Source organism: Numida meleagris, chromosome 10, assembly GCF_002078875.1.
Source record: "Numida meleagris isolate 19003 breed g44 Domestic line chromosome 10, NumMel1.0, whole genome shotgun sequence".
Lineage (NCBI taxonomy): Eukaryota > Metazoa > Chordata > Aves > Galliformes > Numididae > Numida > Numida meleagris.
The window spans coordinates 18,819,674-18,838,012 of NC_034418.1; the positions used below are offsets into that span (position 1 = coordinate 18,819,674).

General features: G+C 40.6%; 1 protein-coding gene across 5 annotated transcripts in view; it reads left to right on the forward strand.

Annotated features, from left to right (window-relative positions):
- Positions 1–17,861, forward strand: part of NFAT5 (nuclear factor of activated T-cells 5) — a 59,074-nt gene extending 41,213 nt beyond the window's left edge. For 3 of the 5 annotated variants that reach the window (XM_021408157.1, XM_021408160.1, XM_021408162.1), the window contains 6 exons: positions 1,237–1,369; positions 2,036–2,116; positions 5,456–5,595; positions 6,127–8,563; positions 9,745–9,991; positions 10,863–17,861. In XM_021408157.1, coding sequence (XP_021263832.1) covers positions 1,237–1,369; positions 2,036–2,116; positions 5,456–5,595; positions 6,127–8,563; positions 9,745–9,983 — 3,030 coding nt within the window. In that variant the 3' untranslated portion in view covers positions 9,984–9,991; positions 10,863–17,861. The remainder of the gene's footprint in view (positions 1–1,236; positions 1,370–2,035; positions 2,117–5,455; positions 5,596–6,126; positions 8,564–9,744; positions 9,992–10,862) is intronic. The other 2 variants (XM_021408158.1, XM_021408159.1) reach the window with 2 other exon arrangements.

The window sequence follows — 18,339 nt, forward strand, 5'->3', positions numbered from 1 at the left end:
GGCTCACGTTGATGAAAGCTGGATAATGTGCCCAGTGGCTTTGTTTTTGGTTAGTGCTACTGAATAAGGGAAAAGGAGAAAGGGCTTTCCTAGTTTGGAAGAAAAGAAAAATAGAATTTTAAACAATATAGTCAGTATTTTTAGTGCTACTTCTAGCTTCCGGAATTTTGCTCAGATTTGACTTTCCATATTTTCTATACTAAACTGTCTAGTAACTTTCAAGCAATTAAATAATCTGTGTCACTGTTCTGTCTCTGATCTTTGCCACTTCACAAGCAGTCAGACAGATGATTCTGGTACTAAAAAAAACAAAGCAAAAGAAGCCAAACCCAACAACAAAATATTTGAAATGTAGAAAGATTTCATTTTCCTTCATTGGAAAGGGAATTGTTGTAAGCCCAGAAGACAGAAGGGCTATATTAAATACGTAGTTAATAATATACATTTCTTCTCTAGGAGGACTGCCTCTATGCTCCAAGTAACAGGCTTCTCTTTTGGGACTGTTATTTTGCAGTCCATTGCTTTTTTTCCAAAGATGAGATTTTCATTCTGTTGGATCTGTATTACTTTTCTTCATACTTCAGTTCACTAAAAAAAAAAAAAAAAAAGTTAGTTAATTAAGTGCCTAAACTGGTGTAGAACTGCTCCGTGGAAGAAAAGTGGTAGGAGGCAACTGGCAACCAGCCTGACTGCAGACTTCCCGGATGAGTGGCGTTCTGTGTGTGTGACCCATCAGTGTGTAAATGAGAGGCCAAAATACATAGGTCCTAATTAAAATCTGTCTGAAGTAAAGCAACTAGTTTGTGTGCAAAAATACTTCTCGTATAACTTTGTGTCAGTGGGAACAAGGCAACATGTCGCTCCAGCTTGATTGTAGCACTTCTGGACAGATAGCACTTTAAAATCTGATGTCTAGGAAGTGTTGTCTTTGAAATAGTGGCTATATTAAAGCCACTTACACAATACAACCTGCAGTTCTATTGTGAAAATGAAAAGTAAAAGTGGTATTACAAGCTTCCTGGCTTCCTGATTTACTCTGGGCTGACCAGTTCTGACTCCTTCCAAAACAAAATCAAAATTGTTACCAACTGACTTCACTGAAAGCATAATGACCGCATTTTCCCCCATACTTTCTGGTGTTTTATTAGTCTGTTTCTATGTTTTGATGGGTGTAGATAGTATTAATGGTAATGAAGTAAGGTTTCTGATATGATTTTACTGTTTTGGGCCTTACAGAATCACCTTATTGTGAAGGTGCCACCGTATCACGACCAGCGAATAACCTCAGCTGTTTCTGTGGGAATTTACGTGGTGACCAATGCTGGACGATCGCATGATGTGCAACAATTTACATACACTCCAGATACGTGTATGTGAAATCGAAAACTGGGGAAGGAGTGGGCATTGACCTGCTAAGCCTTTCAGTCCTATCTTACAGTCCAGATAACAAATATTTGATAATGAGGATCTTTTCAAACTCCTCTTGTGGTTAAGATTTGCCCTGCTGAGGAAAGCCAAGTCCTTAGATTTCATTATTCATTTATGTGGCAAGTAGCTCAGGCTTCAGCTGCATGGTGCTGTCACTGAAATCCATTGACAGGTATCAGTAGTAGCTGTTCTTAAGCATTTCTACTGTGAGGTTCAAAATGAAGCTGAGTAGAAAAGAAATAGACATCCTGCATACAATGCACAGAACACAATAGAAAAAATGGTACCGATTTTAATTGTAAGGAGTGAAAGTTTCATGACATCATGTGTTTTTATTGCTTTATCCATATGACAACGTGCAGTGCAATTGCTGACTGGCTTTTTCATTTTTGGAAGTGAAAATGATGTTTTGGGCACCGGGGTTCACAATTTTGTGAACTATATGTTCACAGGCATAAGGAAGGTTTATGAACACTGCAGAATGTCTCTGAGTTTCAAAAAAGCTTAATTACTTGAAGGTATAAGTAGCTGTTTTAGTTTGCTTTGAGGATTTTTTTTCTTGTTTGCTGTTTTAATATAAGGAAGTTTTCAATGTGTTTTGCCTCAGCAGCTGGTACTCTGAATGTTAATGTGAAGAAGGAAATCTCCAGCCCAGCCCAACATTGTTCTTTTGAAGAGGCTATAAAAGGTACTAAATTGATTCTTATCATTGTTGTTAATAATTTAACCATAAATTCCCACCCAAATTTTGCAGGAATGAATCAGCCATCCTGAGAAGCTAAGTAGGTACTTAGAAAATCTGGCAATATTCTTACAGTGGGGTTTGACTTCTAATTCTGAATATTTCCTTAGAAACTGTATTCCTTGAAGTATATTGTAACATGAGAAAGAGTAGAGCAAAACCTCAGCAATAATAATTTTTAAAGAATTGTTTTTGTGCCTCAGAACCTGCATTCCAATCTTCATTAATACTCTTAAAAGAGGAAGAGAGAAACCTAAGAAGACAGCTAGTACAAAGGAGTTAGAAGTTATGTAGTGTCAATTTAAGTTTATTAAAAAAAAATGCAGGGGGAGAGGTTAAAAGAACGGAGCACTGAAAAGCCCTAACATACTAAATTGGTACTTAAAGTTATAATGCTGTGGTAATATTAGAGACTGAAGCTGTCCAGTGATTTTATGGCTGCTTTAGGTGGCTCTAGTAAGAAAGCGAATTCTGGCATTTTCAGCTTGCTTCCCTCAGTTCTGTTTCCCTTCCTTGTCATTCTGTCCGTGCAAGGTTTGTTATTTTGTTCCAAGGGAGAACCTTGTAGGCTTGCCTGGTTTTTAAGTGAATTGATCCTTCCTATGTTGAAATAAAAGTAGGAAATATTTCTTGGTTGTTAAAACTATGGCAGTGTACAAAGGTCATTGGAAATTTCCATAGCCTGCTCTGGTGGAAGCAGATTTGAAAGGTAAGCAAATTAACAATGTGATCACAAGTTTGATAGGAATCCATAGCTTCAGGTTAAAATCATGAAGCTCATGTTTAAAGTTAATAGCTGTACATTTGGCCTTGACAAGGGATGTATTTACAAGTCGACTTTACAACTTGTTAGGTAGGATAATGCAAGATATGATGAGTTTAAACCTGCAGAGAATAATAGGGGAGAAATTTGCAGAAAGGTTTAGGGCAAAGAAACAAGCTGATCAAAGGATTGGTAAGTCTTCTTAGTAGTTAGATTAAAAAGATAAGGATAATAATAGCCAATGTATCAGGGCAAGCGTGACATCTATCTGATCTAGTATGGAGGCTTAACCAAGATGAGATAGCAACTGCATTAGGAGAACATTGCTGTTCATGTGCACGCGTGCTGTTCCTCTTGGCTCATACCTTTGTTCATGAAAGAACTTGTCTTTTCCTTGTGTGGGTTTTCTGCTAGCATTTTTTTTTTGACTGTTCATTCCTGTTCCTATTCAATCTGCTTTGGGCTGGAGGTGAACCTTAGGTCAGATGATTTTGTCTGCTCTATGTACTTTGTCTCTTCGTGTCCCAGCTTATCCTTCATCGCTGTCCTGAAATGAGCAAGTGGGGATCCAGCAGAATGCTGCTTCCTTCCTGTTTGCTTTCATTGGGAACAATATCATAGAATTCATAACACAGGTGCCATCATGTACTGCAGCCTCAGACAAATAGAATAACCTGTTGCTGCCAAGGGCCTTTACGGTTACACACTGAACTTCAGGGCCTTTCTGTTCTTATCGTAGGCAAATTTAAACTTTGTCTCAGACGTCTGTAAATATTCCTTATAAAATTATTTGATCTGTGTAAGTATAAATAAAAAAAATCCACATTGCTTCCCAAAACAATTGTGGATTTTTAGTTCTAAGATTGTAGATTTGAAAGATTTCAAGAGCAAGTTATATTTCAAGACGTTTAGAATTCTAAACTTGGGAAAGAGGAGTGAGTGTGGGTAACTATGTAGATCAGGTCTAAGGAAATGCACATCCTTCAAACAGAGGAGTGGTCATCTGGCATTATTTGTGAGTGGTTAAAGATGGTTACAGGTTGCAGTTTCACCGGGAGAAAAGGGAAAGAGGGTGTATTTGCTTTGAAAACATCATAGCAGTTCAGAAGTTCTAAAATAAGTAAATCACAGAAACATAGTACAAACCAAAACCAACAACAGTTTTTTGCTTTTGAAAATTCTCTCACTCCTTTCTCATTTTTAATCTCATTTATTTTTTTCATTCTTCCAACCAAGTACATCACTGTGAACCAGCATACTATTGCTAGTACCTAACCTGGATGGCATTGGGATTTTAATTACTTAAGCGTAAAGTTTTTATTATTTCCAATTAATACAACATGATTAAACACGTAAGAGTGGAAAACTTGTCAATTGTGACTACAGTACAGAAAAACACTTACCGCTGTGTCTGGATGGCTGTCCTGAGGCAGACGTGGAGTGGGATTCTTCCGCTCAGGTTGCGTTCCCTGCCAGCAATACAGCCCAACACCACAGGCCTCGTGGCCTGTGTTTCTGGAGCCATCCCAAATGTGTGGGTTAACAGGGGGGGAGGAGTTTGTTTGGCTGTTGGTATACTGATGAGTGTTGGCGTACTGATGACTGAGAGTTTATTACCAAAGATAGAAGATAACATTTCAGGAGATAATATTTGCTTATGTGTAGAATAAACATACGAGAACTGTGACATAGGACGCTGCCTGCTGTTGATATAGATTTGCAGAAATTTTACTGCCATGTTATTGTAAGATTTAAATTTGTTCTGGGTATAGAGATTTTATTGCTTTATGTTGGAGATTAATTCTTTAACCTACTTAAAAGCTACTTACAGATCTGTGGTCTTCACAGGTTTTCCCATTGGTTTGTTTTAAACTCAAAAGATTTCAGCAGTATTTTAAATCAGGAAAGCTCATTTCATTTACTGCAAAAATCTCAGCCTATGTAATATTTTTTTTTTATCTGGATCAGGAATAATAAAATTAAGGAGATCTAATTCATCTCAAGAAGCCACCTTTCTGTTTCAAAAAGAAAGAAAGAAAGGCACTGCAAAAGCAAAATAACAGCTTGCTCTTGCTATAGAGCTGGCATGCAGATTTATCAAGTTTTCACTTGGTTGATTCTTTAACAGAATAAAAGTACAGTTTGAATGCTTTGAGTGTTCCATTCCACGCGTTTATCTGAAAAAACAGACATTTCTAAAGATGAAATAGAGTAATTGTACAGTTAACGTACAGTATAATTTAAAATTTTGTGGAAAGATGTGTTAAGCTTTTGTGTTTGCAGTTTAAGACAATTGATGGTTGGCTATCCTGGTCCAGAAAGATACAAATGAAAGAAAAATGTGAACAATTTTAGTATTATTCGATGTATGTTTGTAGTGATCTCTGCATTTTGGCATCTTATATGAGAATTTGAGCTCTTATGGGAGTGCTGAGAAGTTAAATGGGAAGCAGGCCACTGCTAGAAATCTGTGCTTTGTATAGTGAATGTTTACATGTCATTCTCCTTTTTATTTATGAAAGCCACCGGTTGTAATCTGGAGAAGGTAAATATTCTTCCTAGTGCCTTGATAACTCCACTCATGCCAAGCAGTATGATTAAGAATGAAGATGTGTCTCCAATGGAAGTAAGCGCGGAAAAAAGATCTCCCCCTGTCTTCAAGGTAAGTTTGATTGTGATCTGAAGATAATTGGCTTCAATAGTCTTAATTATGTGTACTCGTCAGCTTGTGTTCTAATAGTGCAAAGTGGAGAAGAGTAATGCACAGAGAATGTGACACGTCCAAGATCGGTCTGGCCAAAACATATGATCTCAGGGCACGATTAAAGTAATGGACAATTTCCTTTGAAAGTAACTCTCTCTTGTTCCTGCATTCCTGCCTTGGTTGGTTAGTGCTACTATGATGAATGTTTTCTTTTTTTTGTCCCGCAACACAGAACAACTAAACTATTGCAAGGATATTATTTTAATCACTTCTTGGTATTGCTTGCATTGAATTGTGACTGGACTCGTCCTTGAGATAGCATTTCCACTGTTTTCCCGGTCGTTTACTTGCATCCCTGATTATGTATGGAGAGATGTATAGCCATCAAATCTTCCATCGTCTTTCCTGAGCATTATCAATTGGTGGAAATAGTATAAATGTAACCTGGTAAAGCATGTGAGTTGCTTAACGTACCGCTGTTCTTTTCAGGCTTCAAAGGTAGTTGGACCAACTCAACAAACATTAGAAAGCAGTATGCCTGGCATACCAACTTCTGCTTCCCATTTACCTTCTGAAAAGGAAAAGCAGCAACAAATACAGCCTAAGGTTTATAATCCAGAGACTCTAACTACTATCCAAACGCAGGACATTACCCAGCCTGGTAGCTTCTCATCTGTCTCTACTCCAGGTCAGCTGCAGAACAGTGACACGTTATTGCAGCAAGCCGCACAGTTCCAAACAAGAGATTCCCAAACCAGAGAAGTCTTGCAATCAGATGGCACAGTAGTCACTTTGTCACAATTAACTGATGCTTCGCAACAACAACAGTCTACACTATCAGAACCAGCGCAGGCATTACAGCAGCAGATTTCATCAAGTATTTTCTCGTCAGCGAGTGGTGTGAGTCAGTTGCAGAACACTATACAGCAATTGCAGGCTGGAAATTTTCCAACTAACACTGCCACAGGCAGCAGTAGAAATGTTGACTTGGTGCAGCAGGTACTGGAAGCTCAGCAACAGTTATCTTCTGTTTTATTTTCTGGGTCTGACAGCAGTGAGGATGTTCAAGATCAGCTAAATGCAGATATCTTTCAGCAAGTTAGTCAGATACAAAATAGTGTAAATCCTGGGATATTTTCCTCATCAGATACAGCTGTCCATTCCAGACCAGAGAACCTTTTGCCTGGAAGAGGTGAAAATGTTCATTCACAGCCTGAAAATACATTGTCCAATCAGCAGCAGCAACAACAGCAGCAGCAGCAGCAGGCAATGGAGACTTCTGCAGCAATGGTGATAGGAATCCAGCAAAACATTTGCCAGGCTGCTACGCAGATGCAGTCTGATTTGTTCTCTTCAACAACTTCAGGGAACGGAGCCCTCCAACAGTCACCTGTTTACCAGCAGGCTTCTCATATAATGAGTGGGTTATCAACGAGCGAAGACATGCAAATGCAGTGTGAATTATTCTCTTCATCTCCTGGTGTTTCTGGAAGTGAGACTAATTCTACAGCTCAGCAGCAGGTCTCTAACAATGGACCTACTATGTTTCAGGCATCGAGTTCTGCAGATGGAGAGGAAGCTTCAGGACAGAGTAAACAGATGCAGAGTTCTGTATTTCAGACCATGGTTCAAATGCAGCACAGCGGAGAAAGTCAATCTCAAGTTAATCTCTTTTCATCTACCAAAAACATGATGACTGTTCAGCCAAGTGGAGCTCAGCAGCAAGGAGGTGGTCTGTTCCAGCAGGGCGGAGAAATCATGTCTATTCAGCCTGCAAACTTCATGCAGCAATCTCCACACTCACAAGCTCAGCTTTTTCACTCTCAGAATCCTATTGGTGATACTCAGAATATATCACAGGAAACACAAGGCTCCATTTTTCACAGTCCAAATTCCATTGTCCACAACCAGACCAATACTAATTCATCAGACCAACTGCAGCCTCCGATGTTCCATTCACAGAGCACCATGGGTGTATTACAGAGCTCTTCAGTTCCTCAAGACCAGCAGTCTGCCAACATGTTCCTTTCCCAGAGTTCAATAAGCAACCCAGCAACTCAAGAAGAACAGATGTCATTCTTTACAAACCCAAGTTCCATTTCTCCTCTTCAGGCGGCAGCAAGCACTGAGCAACCAACTTCTTTCCAACAACAGACGCAGATATCTCATATCCAGAGTTCTATGCTTCCCCAGGAGCAGCCCCAGACTCAGCCTGCTCAGCAAGGTTTGTTTCAGCCTCAAGTACCATTAGGCTCCATCCAGTCCAGTTCAATTCCCCAGAACCAACAAGGAACCATCTTCCAGCCTCAGCATTCAATTGTTGCTATTCAGAGTAGTCCTCCATCTCAAGAACAGCCGCAGCAGCAGCAGCAGAACATGATGTTCAGTAATCAAAATGCAATGAATACAATTGCTTCGCAAAAGCAAAACATGATTTTTAACCCAAACCAAAATCCCGTTACTAATCAAGAACAACAAGGCCAGTCCATTTTTCATCCACAGACCAACATGGCACCAATAAACCAGGAACAGCAGCCCATGCAATTCCAGAGTCAAACTACGGTGTCTTCTCTACAGAATCCTGGATCTAACCAGGCTGAAGCACAGCAGCCAGCCATCTTCCATAACTCACCCCAGATTCAGTTGGTCCAAGGGTCACCAAGTTCTCAAGAGCAACAGGTCACCCTCTTCATCTCTTCAGCTTCCATGTCTGCCTTGCAGAACAGTATGAGCCAGCAAGAGCTGCAGCAATCTCCTATGTACTCTTCTCAAAACAGCATAGCAGGAATGCAAGGAACTGCTTCTCCTCCACAGCAGCAAGCTTCTTTATTTCATAACACAGCAGGAGGTGCTATCAACCAGCTGCAGAATTCTCCTGCTTCATCTCAGCAGACTTCAGGAATATTCCTGTTCGGCATTCAGAACAGTAAGTGGTAGATGCCTGACTGGGAGTTTAGAAGAGCTACTGATGGCAGTCTATGAGACAATGATTATTCACTTTTATTATGTTTACTTTAATAAGAAAAAAGTAATATAGCAGTACAACTGAGTATATACAGAGTCCTGTAGTTCTGAGCATACACGTGTATTACTTCTAGCAATGCAAAAGTACTCTTAGCTTCACTATCTGTTGGTTTTCCTACCCTTAGTATTAGCATATGACAGAAACAGCCTAGAATGTTGTGTGCATCTAGATATATAGTTATAAAACATATATTATTAAGAAGATGTATAAAAACAACATTATATATATATACACATGCAAGAAAGAAATATGATTATGTTCTTTTAAAGACAGCTCCACTAATCTTTTTCATACTATGTTTGGTTTCCATGATTTCTGCAATGACTTTTTCCACACAGTGTTGAAAAGGAAAGGTTTTTGAAGCTGCTTAGTTCAGAAAAGTGTGCACTGATGTATATTTGAAACCCCTTTAACTTTATAAGCTTGCAATTTTCTGTATCTCGTCTCTCAATTTAGCCTCTATTGTAAATTCTTTGGGATACAGATCCTTTCATCTGTCTGTAAAGGGCATGCATACCTATGAAGCTCCAGAAGCAACAGATGCAGACAATGATTATAACACCTTAGAAAACATCTGAAGAGAAAGGGATAGCCCTGTAACTGGTCTGTGATTGTACCTATGTGCATGTCTTGCTGTGTGAACTCTGGTTGTACATGGTCTGATTGCCAAGCCTTTCCATAGAGCTCGAGATAATGCTAGAATTGGTAATAGACGTGACACCGTTTGCAGACTTAGAGGAGCTAGAGGATACCTTGGCTGACCAGACAAAGACACATCTGTAATTTAAAGACAGGGAGTGGGCACACTCAGTGCTTCTCTTATGTCACACATCTTATTTGTCTTCCAGCAAAATATTTGACATATTAGTAGTGTTTAGTCATAATACAGAGTCCATAATTCTGTGTGTATATCTTGAGTCTGTGCATATCCTTTTAGGGAGCGGTGAGCAAAGGCGATGATGTGAAAATTGCCATAACGTCCTACAGAGTCAGTATGGATATATAGGAAGAAGTTGGCTGATTCGTTACTTGCATTAATCAAATTGAAATTGTCCTTTTGTTCTTTGCTTACTACTTAACAGACTGTAGCCAGCTGCTACCTTCTGGACCAGCTGCACTGCCCGAGGAGTTGATGGCTATCAGTCAGCCAGGTCAGCCACAGAGCGAGGGACAAGCAGCAGTGCCAGCTCTTCTCTCCCAGCAGATACCCGAGACTTCTCCACTACCTTCAGCTATGGCACCCAGTCAGAATATTGAGAAAATAGATGATCTGCTTGTTTCACTGCAAAACCAGGGGAACAATATGGCTGGCTCATTTTAGTTAGGCAAGTAAGTAGTGTATTTATGTTTCTGGGTACTTTCCTGTCGTGCATACTTTTATTCAGCAAGTTTTTCTTTGGAGTGTATCTCCATGCTTCAGGGGGTCAACTAAGATATCGGTAGTGCTGAATTAAGAATATATATCAATAGGTAGAACAGAGAGTTGTTTAAAATAGTCCAAGGTCAGGATTTGTATGAAACAGTTGGCTGAGTTTTGCTGTTTGATTGCTGTGTATTTTGTCATTTGTTTTTATAGTGTAGTACTTCAGTAGGAAGGAGTGAGTGGATCACTGACAGCTTGGCAGACAAAAACGTTATGGAATATGGCTGTAGTTAAAAGCGTACAGCTTACTGGGTAAATAACACACCTCAAGTCTGTACTATTCTGAAGTTGCCCTCTGGGTTACAATAATGTAACGTGAAATCAAGTTTCTGTAGACTATGACAGGTATTGAGTGTGCCTGATGGTGAATCTTTGTTAAAAATGAGATCACAGGATCAGCAGTTACCAGGAAACATTCTGCTCTTAGGAGATCCCTTTTTCAGAGAGGTGAAAGAGCCTTTGGCTGCACCAAGAACAGAAGGACTCCAGAATCTAACGTTATCCACAGTCTGTTACTTGGCTTTAGAAAATTGGGTTGCCATCCTAAATTCCCCAGAAGTTCCACTGAGGTGAAATTGTTTTGAATGAGGTTATGAGCCTGAGTTGAAGGAGGGTAATCCTGCTGTATGAAGGAGTACACAATTTTGATACTTGCTCATGGTTTAATGTCTGCTGGTGAAGGACATTTTCAAGACAAGATGGAGGAACCATATAGAAGTAGGAAGACGACTTTTGTTATGTCTAACTTTTTTTGCTTGCTTTTTTTTTTTCCTGCAGAAATTCTGCGAAGAAAGAGGTGATGACTTCCTGGATCCTCTCAGACCTTGTGACTCTGGATTAGGCAGTGTGGAACTGATTGCTTCTGTCAAAAAGCGGCCCTCTTTTCTAAAGAGCACATATGTGGCCAGTTGCAGTGTCTAGCACCTAAGGCTATGACTGTATTATTTGAGATTCAAGATTCATAGTGCCAATAATGCTGAAAAGCTATGCTTTGTTTTACTAGGGCATGGGATTGTACTGTTACCTGACTCCTAATGCCCACTGAGAGTGGGATGCTCTTTGAATTTAAAGCATATCTGGTCAGTTATTATTGTTGTTAGAAGGTAATACATGCTACCACGTTTACTTTTTTTTTCCTTTCCTTTTCCTTCTTCACATCCCTTCTTTTGACTAGAAAAGCTAGTGAAGCAGAAACATCAAATACCCGTGACATGAATCGTGACTCATAGCTGTCAGTAAGTGAAGGGACTGGATGTTTTACAGTTAAGTGGGAGAGCTAATACTGTGATTTATTAACTGCAGTAGGGGGCAATGAAAATATTGACACACATAACAAACGAGCAGAGAATTGCTTGCTGCTGTAGGTAGCCTGACGGAGGTGGGTGCTTCCCATCTGAGAACGTGATTAACGGTTTTCTGTGTCTCTTACGTGTAACTGTAAATAGAGCAAGGGTTTGGTGGGTCTAACAAATTGAAGAAACGAAGGGGAACTTTCAATTAAATTATGCTCGAAAAATCTTAACGTCTTAAATACCTTCAACTTGAGAAGAACATTCTGCCTGGCTGAAGAAACAACTCCTTTTGGTCTCCCATGCTGACTGTATGGGTCAGAACTTGTTGAAGCTGCATTACCCATTCTCAAACCTTTCTTTTCGTCTTTGTTCTTTTTATGTTTTTCCTTCGCTCTTCCTCAGTTTCGTGTTGTGTTTTTAGAATTGTTATTAATATCCTGCTCTCTTTCAAGATCAGAATTAGCTTTTAGGAGTCCATGGCACCAACTCTTGTGCTGTTAAAATGCTTGGTCAAATAGGCTCTGACAAATAAAGATTAAGGAAAGAGGAAGCAATTTTTCTACATCCCTTCAAATGCGGGAATCCCCCTTAACCAGTCGCTTTTCAGCTATTGCTGTTATGAATCTTCTGTTTGACTTAACTCCAAATAGGGGGAAATTAAATCATTTTTACACATTCTTGAAAATTTCACTTTATCCTGAGCTGTTGCATCATTGTAGCATATTGAGCTCATTGCAGATTTGAAGTGTTATTTTCCTCCTGACAAGTCCCCTAGACATAGCTTCTAGATTGTCAAGCATCGACTCATTACAGAATGTAAAGCCAACCCACTCCAAACCATGCAGTTGTGTTGTGAGGCATGTGAATTTTTTGGGTGCTCCAGCTGTCCAGAAGGTTTTGTGATATCTCACTACAGCTTCATTCGGATGTTTGTTTCTTCTCCTTCTGCACGTAGAAAGCTGTTAATGCAGTTAGAGCCAAACAGCTGTCGTGTATGGCTATTATGCCTCGGTATAGTGTAGTTGATATCATGTCATTTTTTCATTTTTGTTATTTTAAATAACAAAGAATAGTCTGTAAATGGTTTTTAAGTTACTTTAGTCTGTTTACTGTGTTTTTTCCCTAACTCGTGTGCTTAGTTGAGCCGTGTAGAGTTTTTGTTTGTTTTAATGTTTTTTCCTGTTTGTCGGTCTGTCATAACGTTCATTTTCTCTTTCTGTCTCTCTCTTTCTCTCTCTCATTGAGAGGCATTGAATTACGTTTTCAGTAGTAAGGCTTCTTGCCGATATGAAGGGAACTTTTCAGAAAGAGACCTGCTCTGGGTCATTTAATTTTGAATACAGTTTTCAATCGTTCAAGTTTTGGATGGTTTATATCTAATGTGTGTTTCATTTTTTTGGAAAGCTATATTTTGTATTTAGGAAATGGTATACTATTTTGCTATTTGTACTGAGTGAGTACATTGGCATAAATATAAAAATTTATATATATACATATATATAAAATATTCTTTTTGCCACACATTTTTGTGGTAAATTTGTGAGTTTGTCTGATGTTCTACCACAACGTGGCGTCTGATAACAGTGGGGTGGGGTGGGGTTTGTTATGTCTTTATTGAGTATTTAAGTACTTTTTGCAACATAAATAACTTGTTCATCTCTCGCCATTCCATCAGGCAATGTATTGTTCCAGCTGGCTATGAGAAGCTTCACCGTGTGTTTTGGTGTCTGTCACTTGGCAGTTCAATCTAGTACGGAAACCCGTAGGCATTTAGGCGTAGAGCGGATAACGGGGTTTCATTCAGAATGAGCCATTCAGCTTTTATCCTCTATCATTGTCTATTTAATATTTTATTATTAGTGCCTCTGTGTTTTAACTTTTAATTTATGATTATGCTAAAACGTTTAAAATTTTAATCACGATAAAAAGAATTCCCTGCTTCATACTGTCCAGAGCTGCTTTATAACCTGAACCATACTTTTTCTTTCTGTGATTTATATGTATTTTTTCTGCTAAGAGCAAATATTAATAAACCCCTGTTATGGTTCATGACATGAAAATAGCAATCTTGCAGAATTGACTAAATGCTAGATGAGGATGCGTAGAAGACTGAGAATTGTGGACCGAAACAGCTTCCAGATGGTCATGGAAGTCAATAGCCGGTTACTCACAAATGAGCTGGTGGCTTTGCAGGATCCCAGTCCCAGGACAAACTGTCGGGTGTCATCTGGGGCCTTCATACACAGAAGAAGTAATAGGAATGACAAATTCACTTGAATGCTGCTTCAGTTTGTTCCATTGTTTTGAAGGGTGTATCCTTTTGTTGAAGTGTTGTTGGTCAGTGCCAAGTCACCAGGGACCAATTTTCCAATTGAGAAGTTGGGTGTCCAAAAGAGAACTGTATCCCAAGACTGCTACAGCTCCAGGGGAAGGGTGTGTTTGAACTGTGTGCATATTTTAGGTGGCTTATTTAAAAAGAAAAAAGAAAAAAAAAAAAAGGGCTGTGCTATCACATTTTTCACTTTTGGACTACACCTTTCATTTATTGTGTTTAAATTTATCTTGTTTCATTTTAGGTCAATGTTTAAATGTACAACACTTTGAACATGTGATTTGGTTACAAAAAGTATTTGTCTTATGAAGGAAAAGATTGCTCAGTGGTTGATTAGTGCTGGAACTGCTGCTTGCAAACAGCTGTAATGAGGAATAATAAGAGGTTTGATAAGCCAATAACAAGCTTCAGGACAGCCTGCAGGACTTCATGGCGGAAAGAGACGAGAGCAGTGTGAGCCACTTCTGTACACTTATCAGAGTCCTGAACATTTGTGACAACCAGTTGATATTGATAATTGGAGCTTATTCTGTGTTTTTAATCCCTTTGTTTGCTCCTCTGCATGTTGACACTGCTGTGCCTGGCAGACTGAGGGCAGGTGGACGCTTGCTAGCGGCGCTGAGAGGTAGTGATACCACGTCTAATCCATTTTGCTGGAGAAAGATGGAAGATACCGAGACATTTAGCCTGTACGTCTTAAGTCCCTAACGTTGTTGTAAAAGAGAACCTACTATCATATACACAAAGCAGCAGTTAAATGCAAGAAATATTACTCGGTGAAAAGTGAAAAACCAGAGCTGTGTTACTCTGATGGGTTTTCTGCTTGAGCTCTCTCTGATGTCATCTGAGCCTCCATCCTAAACGTGGGCTGTTCCTCCAGTTGTACATGCCCCTCTGCTGTCTGCCCAGTGCCCATGTACCTGATGGTTTACGGAATAGAGATTTGTTGGCACAGGTAAAAATCTACAGAGATGTACCTGCTAACAACCAGCCGTGGCTTCATGCCTGCTTATACCTTGTTTTACAAGGAAAAAGAAACGACAAACAGAACTTGGTATGAATAGCATAGTACACAAAGTGATGAGCTAACACCTCCTGGCAGGAAGTTATTGGTGCTTTGTGCTTAATTTATCAACTCCACGTTTTGTTATTAATTGCCTCTTCACTGCTTACTGTCCCAGCAGTTTCTGAAGCCCAATGCTTTGCTATTTAACACCGAAATAGTTCAAGAAATAATTCCAGCCTTACTGCTTCCAAGTAGAGGTTTAATCACCAGCCATTCTGTTTTTTTTATATATATATATATCTAATTACTGACAGTAACTTAGTTTTAAGATAGAATGAAACATCAACAGTTAAACTTTTGTAAATTCGGCAGTTTTTCTTTAATCTGGAAACACTGAGCACGTGGCAGCTGCGTTGATGGGCATCGCCCTGGTTTAGGTAAGGGGATCAAAATGGAAGATTTGTGATTTAATTTGCGATGTAGTTTCTAAAAATAGAACTCATCTGAACAGATTTTTCATTTGTCTCTAGAGTCTTCAGAAAGAATACCAAACAAGTGAGAAGCCTGTGTTTGACTTGAAGGATGTATTAATTTGCAGGTTGAGTACCATGTTGGCTTATTTAAAAGCAAAATCAGAAGTTTTTACTGGACTAAAGCTAAGCATAGTTCCTGCCAAATGTGTGTGCAGGCATGCACGTGCGCGCTCACTAAGAGCTGGTAAGGACTTTCCTGTCAGTTTTTCGATCTCACAGATGTGTATGATGTTGGTTTATTTTTTCAGAGTTATTAGAGGAGAGCAGTACTAAGGATTGCAGACACTTACCTGAGCGGTAGAAGCAAGAGCGAGGAGAACGAATTGCTTTGCATGCTCTCAGCTGTGAGTTGTAGGTGGAAGGTGTTCATTTGTTTTGGGGGTTGTCTTTTTAATTTGGAGTGGTCTTTTGGGATAGACCGTGAGTGCTTCATGTTCAGACTGATGACGCAGGCTGCGTACGGCAGCAGCCAGCCGAGCGCATCCGTCTGCGTGCTGCTGGGAGCTGGGCACAGAGGGGCCCTGCTGGAAATGCTGCACGTGGTGTTGGGAACGGAGGGAAAACACAGCAGCAGGTGAACTCCCATTTAAAAGTGTGTGAAATGCTCCGTGTGGGGCACTGAGGGGTTTACGCAGGAGAGGCTTTTCCTTTTGTCCAGTCAAGATAGGTGTGTAAATAGGCAATGCCTGTATATTCTAGGACTGTATATATGTATATAGAGGAGTCGTGTATCTATTATAAATAGTCAGTAGACACATGCGTAGAGTACTGCTATATTTACATTTTTATAAGATTGAAATAATCTTCATTTTCCATACGTGCCGTTATTTACCGAGGTTTTCTAGTAGCTCGTTGGTAGCTGTAAAACACCTTTCAGTCCTGTACGTGTGGCACTGTTGGTAGCGTTGCTTCAGAAACTGTCTCTGCTATTGAAAGTCACTCATGTCTGTGGGGTTAAAGTGGCTGTTGAAATCAGCTATACAGTTTTGTATTTTTGTATATTTTTATTAATAGTTGCAAAACGTGGTGTGAACCTGACCGGTAGAACCAACAGCGTCATCAGGTCCGCCCACGGGACGGGCGCTGCGGCAGTGCACGCTTTGTGCACTCTCCTTGAGTGGCTCGGCCAGGGCTGCCGCCAGCGCCGCTTCCTGTCTGCGTCCCCAAGCAGCTCCTGCACGCACGGAGCAGTGGCGTCTGTGCTCAGCAGGAGCTGAGCTGACACCAGCAGTGTTCTTGCAGCGGGGTTATGAATCCTTGCCTAGCAAGGGATACCGGCTGCTGCTTGGCTTGGGTCACAGCTGGGTCAGGATGCTGAGGTCTGGAGGCATTCCTCTTCTCCTTGCTGCAATCCTTGCATGTAAGGGGAAGCATCTCTAAACTTGTTTTTATTTGTATTGAAGTAGTTGATATTTAGAGTGCTCTTTCCCTGGAGCCCTGTGAAAGCTCTCCCCAGTTCCTCCCCGTGGAGAACGCTGCCCTGACCCGTACCAATTTCCTGCAGATGGTCTAAGAAGTCGATCTCTTTAAAAAGAAACCCAGACCGTAAACTCAGCAGTGTGTGCTTTGTCCACCATGACTCCTCATGCTAAATCTGATGGACTCCACTGTGATTTGGCATGAGGTTGATCAATAGACATTGTTGTCTTGGTGCAGGCGTTGTCAAAGCATCTCTGCTAAACTGAAAGCAGTGTCCTCATTTCTTTTCTCTGAGCTGATCTCCACTGCTTCTGGAGCTGGAGATCTGTAGCTTTTGCTATGACAGTTGATGAAATTGCTCATAACATGAGGATTTCTCTGCCTCCTGTGGGATACTCACTGAAATTCTTTGCAAGTGCTCAGTTCAGCCTCCAAAATTTCAGTACCCAGCCCACTGTAAGGTGTTGTGTGCATTTGTTGTAATTCACATGAGGAAAGGGTTCCGCGTTCAGATGATGTAGATTGCCTTAACTTCCCTTTAGTCCGCAGAGCTGCCCCCATGTAAGCTGGTGAGGATCTGCCCTGTGCTCCTGGCCCAGGCTCCCAAGCAGCCACACTGAGCCCTGCAGCCCCCGGGTGCAGCCTCCCCCTTTCCATTGAGAGGAATGGTGGAACTGGAGACAAGTTCCAGTGTCCCGCTTAAAAGCCCACAGCATTACTGAAGCTTTTTATTTTTGAACACTATTTGAAATGTGGCGACTCCACATTTTTACTAGAGCTCATTGCTGATGAGTAAGCTCCAAAATCCTTCAGATCAGAGCATTCTACCTCTGTTAACACCTGTGTCTGTCTCGTGGTGCCGCCGCCTTTCTGCCATGTTTTCCTGCAGTGCACTGATCAACCGCTGAGCTGCCTTTTCCCTTGTCCTGCAATGTGAAAGTAGCACCAGATATTCCCTGTGCATTTCTGTGTATATGGCTTTCGTAGATGGGATTTTCAAAGCACTGATCCCCAGTGCTTTCGGTTTGTTCTATGAGGGGGATATTTCATTTGCATCTATGTTTTTAGCTATCCTGTGATAACTTGTTGAATATTAAAAAATAAAAATATTTTGCTTCTATTGGGACATTTGTATACTCGCAACTATATTTCTGTAAACAGCTGCAGTCAAGAATAAAACAATGAAAGTTTTCATTTTGCAGTGTAAAGTCTTGTTGCGGTTCTTTTCAAGGACACTTCTCTGCTGGGAAAAAGTGGCTGTCTGGGAAGACAGAAACACACAGGTTTGTGCCTTTGGTCCATCCTTTGTGCTGTTGCGTAGGAAGAGGCACTGTGTCATGCATACACTTTGGAGGGGAAAAAAAATCCAGTGTTTCCTTTTTTATTATGTGGCCTTATGTCCGAAGTCACTTACATGGCTAACTGCCCAAACCCCAGCTTTGAGTTACAGAGCTTTCAGGGAGGTAATTTGTGGTTGGCCTGAGGTGGGATTCCCTCTGCCATCTCCCACAGCTCCATCCGTGGGCTCTCCTGCAGGGCTGGCAGTGGCTTCACCCCACGCAGCTCGGGTAGAGCTGGCAGCAAGGCCAAGGTCTGGGATCTGCCTCATGGCTCAGCTGGATGCAAAGAGAAGTAATTAATATACAGTTGGTTAATGTCACTGAAAGTACAC